General features: G+C 38.6%; 1 protein-coding gene across 1 annotated transcript; it reads right to left on the minus strand.

Moving 5' to 3' along the window:
- Positions 1-7,418: 7,418 nt before the first annotated feature.
- LOC132624848 (uncharacterized) lies at positions 7,419-7,973 on the minus strand (the record flags this gene model as incomplete). Its single annotated transcript, XM_060339580.1, has 2 exons — positions 7,419-7,666; positions 7,751-7,973. Coding segments are annotated over 2 exons (471 nt in total), but the record flags the coding sequence as incomplete, so codon positions are not given.
- Between the last annotated feature and the right edge of the window lie 4,879 nt (positions 7,974-12,852).

The following is a 12,852-nucleotide window of genomic DNA, read 5'->3' on the forward strand; positions in this document are numbered from 1 at the left end:
TCCGAACTTTGTGTATCCTTAACCTAATCCTAGTTAGTTATACTTTGGAAATATTGTGTTTTTTTCTAAGTTTTAGAATAACTTCTCGATTAAATAGCTAGCTTGCTAAACCACTTCTATGATAGTACAAGTTAAATGCATGCATATTATTTGATCGATGTGAGCTGCAACGTGACAAAAATAAATAAGTCGGTGTAGATAATTAAACAAGACGAAATTAAGATAAATACCATCTCTAACTGCAAGTTGAACTTATGACGAAATTGGACAGATGAAATATTTAGCCAAATTATCATAACAAAGCAACAACAACATACACAGAGGACGGTAGAGTGTAACCAGATCTTAACCCTACTTTGAGAGGTAGAGAGGTTATTTTCGATAGACCCCCAGCTCAAAGAAAAGCAAACAAAAGCAATACGGACAAAGAAATAACAAAATAAAAGAAACAACAAAGAATAACAAAAATCAATCTGGAAAAAAGGACTAATAGCACAGTTACCACAAAATCATACCATATCCTAAGGACAATAAACACAAGATAATAACAAAAATAATAAAGCAACTACTATGATAAAAAAAAAAAAAAAAAAAAAGGAACTAATATACATGATAAAAAGGTGATTTCATAAGAAGAGAACCATATACTACTAAAGAATACTGATCTGAATGGAATGTGCAAGAGCTAATTTGACCTCTATGCCTGTTAGAAAAAATCAAGGGAAAGGGTTAATCGCAATCAAGAAGTGCGATTAACCTCTCGATGTAATAACGAGCTTGCTAAACCACTTATATAATACAAGACGAAATTATTAAAGATAAGTACCATCTCTAATTGTAAGGTTGAACTTATAACGAAATTAGACGGATGAAATATTTAGTCAAAATATCATAATAAAGCAACTTCGATGATCGAAAAAGAACTACCATACATGGCAGCAAAATGGTCCCATAAGAACAAAACCATATTGTATAACACGACCGCCTACAAGAATTAAAAGAATACACAAGTTTTCATCTAAATTAAACTTGTTCAATAACGAGTCTCTTATTGACACGTTCACATTCATCGATCCACTCGTGGTATATGTCGATAGGCTCCGTCAAATATGTGACTTTCGTACTAAAATTTGCTTTGCAAATATAACATACGGCGCTTCCAATCAAATTCTTCATATCAATGGGACATTGGACACATCCTTCATGACAACAAAATGGACAAGTGAAGACGGTTTCAAGTTTAGGCATTTTCTTCTTTGGTGCTGGCTTTGCTTTTGACTTCCTCTTCCCCATTTTTCTTTCTGTTTTTGTCAACAAAAGACTTTGGGATCTTAATTTTTACAGAGAAAGAAGTAAGAACTCCTCTATTTATAAGTATTGTTTTTTATTTCCTAAATTGATTCGGATTCAAATATATAGAAATATACAAATTCCTTTTCTTTCTTTTTTAATTGGGTTTGGTTTCTCAATTAGTTTTGGTTTAAGAAAAAGAGTTATTTGGGAAACAAATATTTTGTCAAGGACTTAACACGTTTTCCGAAGTCGAGTTAAATTAGGAAACAAACTCTTGATCTGTCTTTGTTTATTTGGAAATTTGTACTTTTAGTCCTTCAATTTCAGGAAACCCTGAATTTGGTTTTGTGATATCGAGTTAAGTGCATTTAATTTTTCATTAATTAAAATGTGCACTTTTTTAGAAGATTTTTTATTTGTTTTTTTGGAAAAAAGAGGTGCACTTTTGATCACTCTACTTGTGAAATTTTACATAAATTAATACATTATTAATCATTACATCATTTAAATCTCATGTGTCCTATACCTTAATAAGTATGTATGTTACTCATTTACGAGAGCAATATAATTCTAAAATAGTTTTAATGTAACATAAATTAGTTTTAATGTAAGGCATTTCTTTTATAAAGGAATCAACTTTTTAATTAATTAAATATTAAACATTCTTATTTATATATAATAAGGATTAAAATTAAAATTTATCAATAACCGAGGAAACGAAAGTGCTATAATCTTTTTTTTTTTTTTTTTTTTTTTGGTTTCAGGTTGCGCCTTATGCTTTAATTTATATGGTATAAGTACTAGGCCCAAATCAATTCAAACTTCAAATTGTTTATTATAATGACAGTTAACTTTGTTCAAATATTCTTCTCTTTTATCCTAAGAGTTGCCAAGTCTCGATTAAATAGCTTGCTAAGCCGCTTATATAATACAAGTAGGGGTGACAAATGGGTGGGTTTGGTTGGATTTGGGCAGGTTGAAAATGATTTGAACAAAAATGGGTTGGATTTCAACCCGCCCATATTTCATGTGGGTAAAATATGGGTTGGGTGATAAACGGGTTGGTTGGTTGGTTATGGTTTAACCCATATTATATAAGAGTAATATTATTTCAAGTGTAACGTTTATAAATTTTTCTTTTGTCAAATTGAAATTTATAATTAAATATGAAATAGAAAATTGGGGGGGGGGGGGGGGGGGGGCTCAGGGTGGTGGTGGTGGTGGGTTAAAAAAAATCTCACTTTTTATAATTTTTTATAAATGTACGATAAAATATATGAAATAGAAAATGTGGGCGGGGAGGCGGGCGGGCGGAGTAGTGCGCATGGGGTGGGGTGGGTAGTGGGGTAAGAAAAAAAATTCTCACTTGTTATTAATTTTTTTTAAAAAGTAAGATAATATATACGAAATAGAAAATGTGTGTGTGTTGGGGGGGGGGGGGGGGGGGGGAGGGGTAGGGTCGAAAGTGGGAGGTACGAAAAAACAATTCTCATTTTGTATAAAAAAAATACTAAATAGAAAATGTGTGTGTGTGGAGGTAAGAAAAACATTTCTCATTTTTTAATAAAATTTTCACAAAAGTGGGCAGGGGGGGGGGGGGAGTGTGGGGTGAGGGAAGTAAAGGGGGGTAGAGGTGGGGTGCGTAGGTGTAGGTGGTGGGGTGGGTGGGGTGTGTTGGTGTTTTTTATCGATCCGGAAAAAATATTTTCCCTTAAATTTTTAAGGAAAATATTTTCTCATATTTTGAGTAAAATGAGTTTCTAGTGGGTGATTGAGTCTCAGGAGCGAATTTATGTATAAAAAATGAGTCACATGAATCCATGATCACCCGATGAAACTCGGTATATTACGTATATAATCCATGAAATTGTCACCTCTAAATACAAAGGTAAATCCATGCATATTATTTTATGTGGCTGCAACGTGCATGGCAAAAGTAATTGGTTTAGCAGATAAGCTACTATTTAATGGAAAAGAGCTAATATACATGACATAATAAAATGGTTCTATAAAAACAAAATCATATACTATAAGATACATGAATTGTCGTCTAAACTTGTTCGAGAACTAGTCTCTTATTGACACATTCACGTTCATTTATCCATTTGTGGTATATGTCATTAGGCTCGGTTAAAGGTGTGGCGTGGGTACTATAACTTGCTTTGCAATTGTAGCAAATGGCACTTCCAATCAAGTTCTTCATATCAACGGGACATTCAACACCTCCTTCGTGGTTGAAGTTTTGAACTTGTTGGTTGCTTTGTTGTACTACAACATTTTCTGAATCTTGGTTGAAGTTTTTGTAGGAAATCAATCCGTGATTTGTATTGATGTATGAAAGTCATTATATACAAAGTAGGTATCTCACTATCAGAATGATACTCGGCTAAATTATAGGACCTAATTACTATACATAAAGAAGAGAATATTTAAAATATTTACATAGACTATTACATAGTCTATCACACCCCCGCAGTCGAAGCGGGAGGTTGTCGTACGCTTAGACTGTCCCTGAAATCATCAAAGTGCACGCGCGGAAGACCTTTAGTGAAGATATCTGCGATCTGGTAACGGGACGGGACGTGAAGAACACGAACTTCTCCACGGGCAACTTTCTCACGTACGAAATGTATGTCCATCTCAATATGTTTAGTGCGTTGGTGCTGAACTGGATTACCTGATAGGTATATGGCACTAACATTATCACAATAAACCAATGTAGCTGTCCGGATGGGACAACGGAGCTCCAAAAGAAGGTTGCGAAGCCAACACGACTCAGAGACGACATTAGCGACGCCACGGTATTCGGCCTCGGCACTCGACTTAGACATAGTAGGTTGTCGTTTGGATGACCATGAGAGGAGATTATCGCCAAGGAAGACACAGTAACCTGATGTGGATCGGCGAGTGTCTGGACAACCACCCCAATCTGCATCTGTATAAGAAACAAGAGAGGCAATGGAGGATTTGTACAGATGGAGACCAAACTCAATAGTACCTTGAATGTATCGGACTATGCGTTTAAGAGCATGCATATGTGCAACCTTTGGATCATGCATATGAAGGCATACTTGTTGAACCGCATAGGAGATGTCTGGTCTTGTGAATGTAAGGTATTGCAACGCGCTGACAACTTACGATATTGGGTGGGATCATCGCAAGGAGGCCCGGCCGTGGCACCAAGTTTGGCTTTGGTGTCGACCGGTGTCTGACTTGGCTTACAGGAAGTCATGCCCACACGCTCTATAATATCTGCTGCATAATTTTTCAGAGAGAGAAACATGCCGTGTGAAGTCCGGGTAACAGCGATACCCAAAAAATAGCTTAGAGGGCCCAAATCCTTCATAGCAAATTCGGCACTAAGCAGAGACATGATGGATTTTCTGAGAGCATCTGAGGAAGCTGTGAGACTAATATCATCAACATATAGCAGAATGTAAGCAATGTCAGAACCTCGACAATAAATAAAGAGAGAGTGATCAGATCGGCTATGTGAAAAACCAATAGTGGAGACATAGTCTGCAAAGCGTTGGAACCATGCACGGGGATCTTGCTTAAGTCCGTACAACAATTTCTTCAAGAGACAGACATGATGTGGATGATTTGGATCCTTAAACCCAATAGGTTGATGCATATAAACAGTCTCATTAAGATTACCGTGTAGGAAAGCATTCTTGACGTCCAACTGATGAATGGGCCAAGAGTGTGCAAGTGCAATGCTCAAGACAGCGCGAATAGTAGCCGGTATGACAACCGGACTGAAAGTCTCATCGCAGTCAACTCCAACCTGTTAAGACCTGCCATCACAGACAAGACGGGTTTTGTGCCTCTCAAAAGAACCATCAGATTTCTTTTTATGACGAAAAATCCACATAGAACGAATAAGATTCACATCAGTGGGACGTGGAACCAACTCCCACGTCTTATTACTAATTAGAGCATTATATTCATCAACCATGGCAGCTTTCCAATTGTGGTCATTTAGAGCACTGACAGGATTTCGTGGGATAGGCGAGATGGAGAGATGCTAGAAGTATTTAAGTTGAACGGTTGTTTGGGCTTAAAAATCCCATGTTGGCTTCTAGTGACCATGCGGGTGGGCTGCTGGGCAGTCACGGGTGGGGCAGTGGGGGTAGAGGCTGTGGGGCAGTGACCGTGGGGTTGGACTGCTGGGCAGTGGGGGGATAGGGCTGCTGGACAGTCACGGGTGGAGCAGCGGAGGGGAGGGGCTGCTCAGCAGTGGGGGGGAGGGGCTGGACCGAGGGAACGTCGGGTGGAGGAGGCTGTGACAGAAAATGCAGGGTATATGGAGAAATCCCATGGTCCAAAAAATCATAAGAAGTTGGGGTTGGTGAGTGCAATTTGGAGAAGGGAAATTGAGTTTCCTCAAAGATGACATGCCTTGTGATGATGATTTTGTTGGTGGATAAATCATAACATTTATATCCTCTATGATTCAATGGATAGCCCAAAAATACACACGGGGTGGATCTTGCTTGTAACTTATGAATAGTTGTAGATGGGAAAAGTGGATAGCATAGACACCCAAAAACCCGGAGATGAGAATAGGAGGGGGTTCGTTGATAGAGAACTTGCGTTGGTGATTTATACCCAAGGACTTTGGGGGGAAGTACATTAAGGAGGTATGTGGCCATTTGGAGAGCATGATGCCAAAAAGAGGGGGGCATGGAAGAGTAGACAAGAAGAGTGCGCACTATGTTGTTAATGGATTTAATTTTTCTTTCCGCTTTTCCGTTTTGAGGAGAGGTATAGGGGCAAGAAAATCGAAAATTTAAACCATTTGAGGCGCAAAAAGATTGAAAATGCACATTGGCGAACTCCCGCCCATTATCACATTGAATGTTTTTAATGTCTCTTTCGAATTGAGTCCGTATTAATGCCTTAAAAGATAGAAAAGTGGAATAGACTTGGGACTTGTTAGAGATTGGAAAAGTACAAAGAAAATTACTATAATCATCAAGAAAGAAAACATAATAGCGGTGCCCATTAGAACTTAAAACAGGAGATGTCCATAAATCACGATGAATGATATCAAACGGCATAGTAGTAAATGACAATGAATCATAAAATGGCAATTTAACATGTTTCCCCAAAGGACAAGAGGTACAAAAAGAAGTTCGGGCCCTATTACATTCAATTAAGGCATTACTACGAAGAGAACTAAGGATAGCATTTCCCGGATGGCCGAGTCGGGAATGCCACAAGCTAGGTGATGCGGCAATGAAAGTGGATGGTGGAGTGGTCCATTTTGTGGCAATGATAGGATACAATTCCCCGGTGCTCTCACATCTCATTAGGCGGCTCCCCGTCGGTAAATCCTTCACAGAAAACCCAAGAGGATCAAACTCAACAGAAACATTATTGTCCTTAGTGAATTTACGTACGGAAATAAGGTTTTTGATGAGTTTTGGAGCATGCAAGACATTTCGGAGACGTAATTGATGATTAGGAGGGGGTAGGGATGTATGACCATAGCCTCGAATTGGAATAGTGCTACCATTACCAACAATGATTCCAGAATTATTGCTCAAATTAAAATAAGACGTGAGAGTACTTGAGTTGGCAGTCATGTGGGAAGTCGCTCCGGTGTCCATGTACCAATTATCATCCGGTTGATGCATGGACAGAGTGTGCATGGCTGCCTCCATGTATGTCGGAGTGTACCCAGAATAGGTTGGACCATGCATGGAATAGGCCTGATGAGGTCGTGGACCCGCACCGAGAATGCCGCTGCCGGGCCGCGGTGTGGTGGGACGCTGCTGCCACTGTCTCGTCGGATACGGGAAGGGGGGCATTGGCCACTGCTGGGGCGGCCAGGCAGGCCAGTAGTAGCCCCCTGCCGGTGGCTGTCCCGTCGGCCACTGGTCGTTGCTGGTCTGTCCGCCGCCGCCGGATTTCCCGCAGTTGTTGTTCCCCTTTCCCTTGTTCCTGTTAGAATTCCTACCACGATTATTATCACGACGATTAGTTGAATTATTGTTGCCACCAAGTGGCGGGGAGGGAGTATCATTATCAACAAGTAGAGCCGCGGGACTGGAATCGCGGGCACGTTCCTTGGCTGCTGCGTCTTCGAGCTTGAGTCTGGAGCACACTTCAGAGAAAGAGGGCAGCACATCCTTCTGCTGGATGGTGGTGACAAAGTGTGCATATGTCTCGGGTAAGCCTGCAAGGAGGCGTAAGACCAGACGTTGGTCGGACACCGGCGACCCCACGTTGGCAAGCTGATCCGCGAGAGACTTGAGCCTATTATAATAGGCCATAACCGAGCCGAAGTCGGCCATTTTTGTGGTGGTGAATTCAGTTTCAAGATACGCTGCCCTTGAGTGCTTGTTATCTTGGAAAAGTTGAGCAACTCGATTCCAAGCCTTCTCTGCAACATCATCCGCCACGAGAATAGAGGTAAGAATATCATGGGATACGGTGGCGTATATCCATTAAAGGACCACCGCATCTAGCCGTTTCCAGAGCGTAAGGTTAGCCGCCTTTGTTGCGTTGTACGCGGTGAGTTCAGTGGTGTCAGTTGGTGGTATGATGTGTTCAAGTACGGAGTGGACGCAGGCTAGAACTTTGAATAGTGTCGCCCATTCGTGATAATGGCCGGTTTCCATGTCTAGAGTGATTGGGATTAAAGATTTCACATTCGTGACGGTTAAAGCAGAATGGAAATTTTTGTTGTCAGCCATTGAAGGGAGAAGAGGGAGGAGGAAGGGGTGGCGGCTACAGCTAGGGTTAAGAGAGAAGAGGGAGGTGGACGGCTAGGGTTTAGGAAGCTAGGGTTTTTAGGAGAAACCTAGTCTGATACCATGTAGGAAATCAATCCGTGATTTGTATTGATGTATGAAAGTCATTATATACAAAGTAGGTATCTCACTATCACAATGATACTCGGCTAAATTATAGGACCTAATTACTATACATAAGGAAGAGAATATTTACAATATTTACATAGACTATTACATAGTCTATCAGTTTTAAACTTTTTAGATTTGTTGGTATTCTGTTTTGACACCCTATTGCATTTGATGAAATCCTATGTATAACCTGCCAAGGCGGGATAACCTGCTTACGCGGGTTACTTTTTTAGCTGGCTCACATTTAGATAAACTCCTTTTCTTTCTACGGCTAAAATTTTTGCTGATCGGCTGGTTTTAAATTCCTATCCTTAAATTAGAATTTGGTTGTTCCAGGATCATGAAGCTTGAGATGTAAATACTTTTAGTGGTCGTTTGGTTTAAGGTATAACATGGGTTATACCGGTACTAATTTTTATACCACGTTTGGTATAAGGTATAGATTTATCCCGGGATTATTTTATACCTTGTACCAAACGTGGTATAAAAATTAGTGCTGGAATAACTCAACTTATACCTTCTTAACCCACTTATACTGGTATTATTTTATACCATCTTTCAGATGGTATAAAATAATACCAACAGATGGTATAAATTAGTCCCGGAATTGTAATCCCGGGACTATTTTGACCTCAAACCAAACGACCACTTAAGGAATAAATGCTTTCAATTTGTTATCTTGGAGATGCATGGTTAATGCTCATGCTTTTGTGTCCTTTCTAATGGATTATTATTTTACTAAATTCAGCCTTGATAAGTAACTCCCTTAAAATTTATTTTATTTTCTTGATCAGGTTTAGTTTTTGAGATTGTTACCCTTTGAGCCTCTGTGCTCGTGTACACTACTTCATGATATATGGGAACCGAATATAAAACGTTGTTTTGTTTCCATCAACGGGGTAGGAAAATAAGGTGCTTCCAGATGGGTCCACTTCGTATGGGGACGTATTACTGATCAAATTATTGCGAAGACAGACATAAAGTGCAATGATTTTGTAAACCGAAAAGGGTCAAAATTATCTCTGAACTTTAAAAAATAGTTCATTTATACCCTTCGTTATACTTTAGGGTCAATTATACCCTTACAGTTATACTATGGGGTCAATTATACCCTTATGACTAACGGCTGTCACGTGGCATCATCCCAACCCTTCAAAATTATTTTATCCTCAAATAATTTTTTACCCACTAAAATAACTCAACAATTTTTTTTCCAGCAAAAATAATACGAAATTATTTTTATTTTTTTTCCTGGAAAAAATATCCGTATTATTTTTGCTCGAAAAAAAAAATCGAGTCGGGTTGAGTTATTTTAGTGGGTAAAAAATTATTTGAGGGTAAAATAATTTTGAAGGGTTGGGATGATGCCACGTGGCAGCCGTTAGTCATAAGGGTATAATTGACCCCATAGTATAACTGTAAGGGTATAATTGGCCCTAAAGTATAATAAAGGGTATAAATGAACTATTTTTCAAAATTCAGGGGTAATTTTGACCCTTTTTCGTTTTGTAAATGCAGTTTTTGACAAATTAGGCATTGATCCTTCAGATAAGATCTTGCATTTTACAATGAAGTTTGATAGGTCCGAACTGATACGGCTGATGGACCAAGAAGGTGTCGATACCCTGTTGCAATTTACTAATGGTTTTGCTCATGTTTATGCATCAAATTTGGAGGAGGAGCCTAATGCTATGCCACCATCAGGTCATGCGAGAAAAATTGTACTTGTTGATTAGTCTGATTCAGAACGAGATACAACCGCGCTAGGTGATGATGAGAATGATTTGGCAAGCCTTCTGAAAAAAGCACGGTTCTAGTCTGCTGGAGACAGTGAACCTCAGCAGAAAAAAGTTGTTGGTTTAACTAGGTCGTGCAGTCTTTCTGTGGAAAGATTAAATCAAAATGGGGGGGGGGGGGGGGGGGGGGCCTTCCTAAAAGGGATGTGCAGAGTGACAATTCCGAGGTTGGGAGCGTTAACGAACAGGTTTCTAGACCACCGTTAGGTGGTGCGAAAAAAATTGAACTATTGTTGATTCTGAATCAGAATCAATAATTTCTGATTCAGAACCAGATACAATTCCTGGTAATAATCCTGTAGTGTTTTATTATCATCCTGGTCAAAAAGTGCTTGGTGAGAAAGTGTTGTATTATCATCCTAGTCCTGATTTCAGTGATTTTGACAAGCATAAAGCTGAAAATTGCCTTGCAGTTGACGAGTTCTGGGCTGTCTATGATATGCTTGACCATATGCCAAAATGCTATGCCCACATTAATTAGGAAGGTATTTGGTCCTGAATTTAAGATGACGTTCAGTTGGCTCGGGTCTCATCCAGAAGAAGACCAAAGGAAGTGTGCTTGGGTCAAGGCAGCTGGCTTTCCTGTTGGCTGTGGGAAATTTATTCGTGCAAATATTGATTATACTATGAATCGACTTATGTTTCTCATCAAGTGCAGTTCGAAAAGGGAACGAGTGGTATGTGTTGCACCCTATTTTTACCAACCCTAAATAAAGTACAACTTATGAACTCTAACAAAGTTGATTAGTGTACAAAGTCGCCACGTAGCATTTAAGGTATATACTAGGGTATCTATAAATTATTAATGTATTGACTTAAAAATAATTTGGCTGAAACAAGTGAGATTCTAGGTAAGGGTTCAAATTATTCTAAATGAAATGTGTTTAGCATCCTTTGGAATCCACAAAAATATGGTTCCGGTTGGACATGATCCGGTTACATGAGGGATGTACACAATGAATGATTATATATTTATAAATATATTTAAATCAAAGAATGATTAGCATGAGTGTCTACGTGATAAAAGAGTAGGTATATTTAGATGTGCATTATACCGATCGAAATATGTTCAAAAGATAAAATAAGATATATAAAAAGCATACCATTTTAAAGGGATAGCAAAAATATGAAAAATGCGTGTCAAAGAATGAAGTGCTAAAAGAATTGAATTTAAGAACATGTCTAAAGGAAAACGACTCGTGATTAAGGCAACTACTTTAAATAAATGAATAAAGTATGAGAAGATTTTTTTTTTAAATCAATATAATAAAACTGTTTTTCAGTGAGAAGAAAAGATAAAATAACTAGAATCTATAAGAATTTATTATGTAATAAACGAACGAATATATTTTGCCTAAAACAAAATAATAAGCGATCTTGTAGAGGAAAAGAATCATATTAACAATGAATTAATGAGGGTTATGTACGAAGTCTTCCAATCATTAATCTTAAAGAAATGAAAAAAATCTAAAGTTAACTAACTTGCAATTATGTAGCTAAAACAATTTATTTAGTATATAAACAAAAGAACCTTTTTTAATCGGAAATATTCAAGTTTATGAATTCATACTAGGCTAATTTAAAATTATATATACACACATGTCCACTTTAGGTGAGTTGACTACTTAAAATGCTCAGGTGAAATTAATTAATTCAATTTATAAAACGTATTAATATGAGTTATAGAACGATAAGAAAGAGTTAGGGGGTTAATTAGTTATTGACATTTGCAATATCCTAAGTGGTATTAACAAGTAAATGCGTCATAAATAAATGTAGCCCCACCCAACACCCCAAAATTAATACTTTTCACTATACTTTACAAATTTTTGTACGTTCAAGAACAGAGAATATGAAGCGGGGTTGGACGGGGGTTTGTACTTATTTTGAGATTCGCCTTTGAAAAAGCAACTCCGTTAAATACCTCGCAAAAATAAAGGACAAAATGTTAGTATAGACAAAAATATGATTTTTATACTTGATAAATATTAATACTAGATATATGCATCCTTCTTTTATTTACGCGGCGGCAGGGGGGCGGGGGGATCGACGGGTTTTTTTTCATTGGCCAAGTGTAGTATTTTGTTCATTATCATTAAAAAAGGCGATAAATGATGAGCAAAATAGTCAAAAATAACCCAAATGATATAACCAACAGCTAAGCGGATCACCAGAACAAATAAGGTGGAAACCAGAAAAGTTCAGAGAGAGAGAGGCTCTGCCTTCTCTCTACTCCCCCACCCCTAAAAATTCTATTTCCACCGTCTATCTAGAGAGAGAGGGGCTCTGCCTTCTCTCTAGTTTCTTCTACAAACCACCTTTCTCCACCACCTCAATTGCAGTTTTGACCAGTATGACTGATCTCCATATCCCTCAAGCAGATCCGCCCTCCAAATCCCCCCAAAGCCAGATCCACACTACTCCGACATGGAAGAAAAAGAAACCCTACCTTCTCCAAAGCCAAAACCTCTCTCCTATAAGAGTGTTATGCTAGATCGATATGAGGAACTAGAAACTTCCTACATCTATGAATCAAAACAACGGAACAACTTAGAGATGGAGGATAACTTCGAACACCCATCAGATCTGGATGCTATATTGATACTGCGGCAATTTGGGTACGCCTACCTCAGTTACCAACGAAATTTTTTGATAGGCGAATACTTGAAAAAGTGGGAAGTAAAATTGGGCGGCTGGTTAAAGTGGATGCATGCACATCGACTACCCTTAGAGGCCGTTATGCAAGGATTTGTGTAGAAGTAAGTCTTGATGTTCCAGTCAAGACCTCTATCACAATTAGAAATCATAAGCAAACCCTAGTCTGTGAGGGGGAGGGTATTATGTGTGTGGGATGAGGAAGGATAGGTCATACGGTTGAGTTGATTCTTGCA

Source organism: Lycium barbarum, chromosome 12 (genome assembly GCF_019175385.1).
Source record: "Lycium barbarum isolate Lr01 chromosome 12, ASM1917538v2, whole genome shotgun sequence".
In the NCBI taxonomy this organism is placed as follows: domain Eukaryota; kingdom Viridiplantae; phylum Streptophyta; class Magnoliopsida; order Solanales; family Solanaceae; genus Lycium; species Lycium barbarum.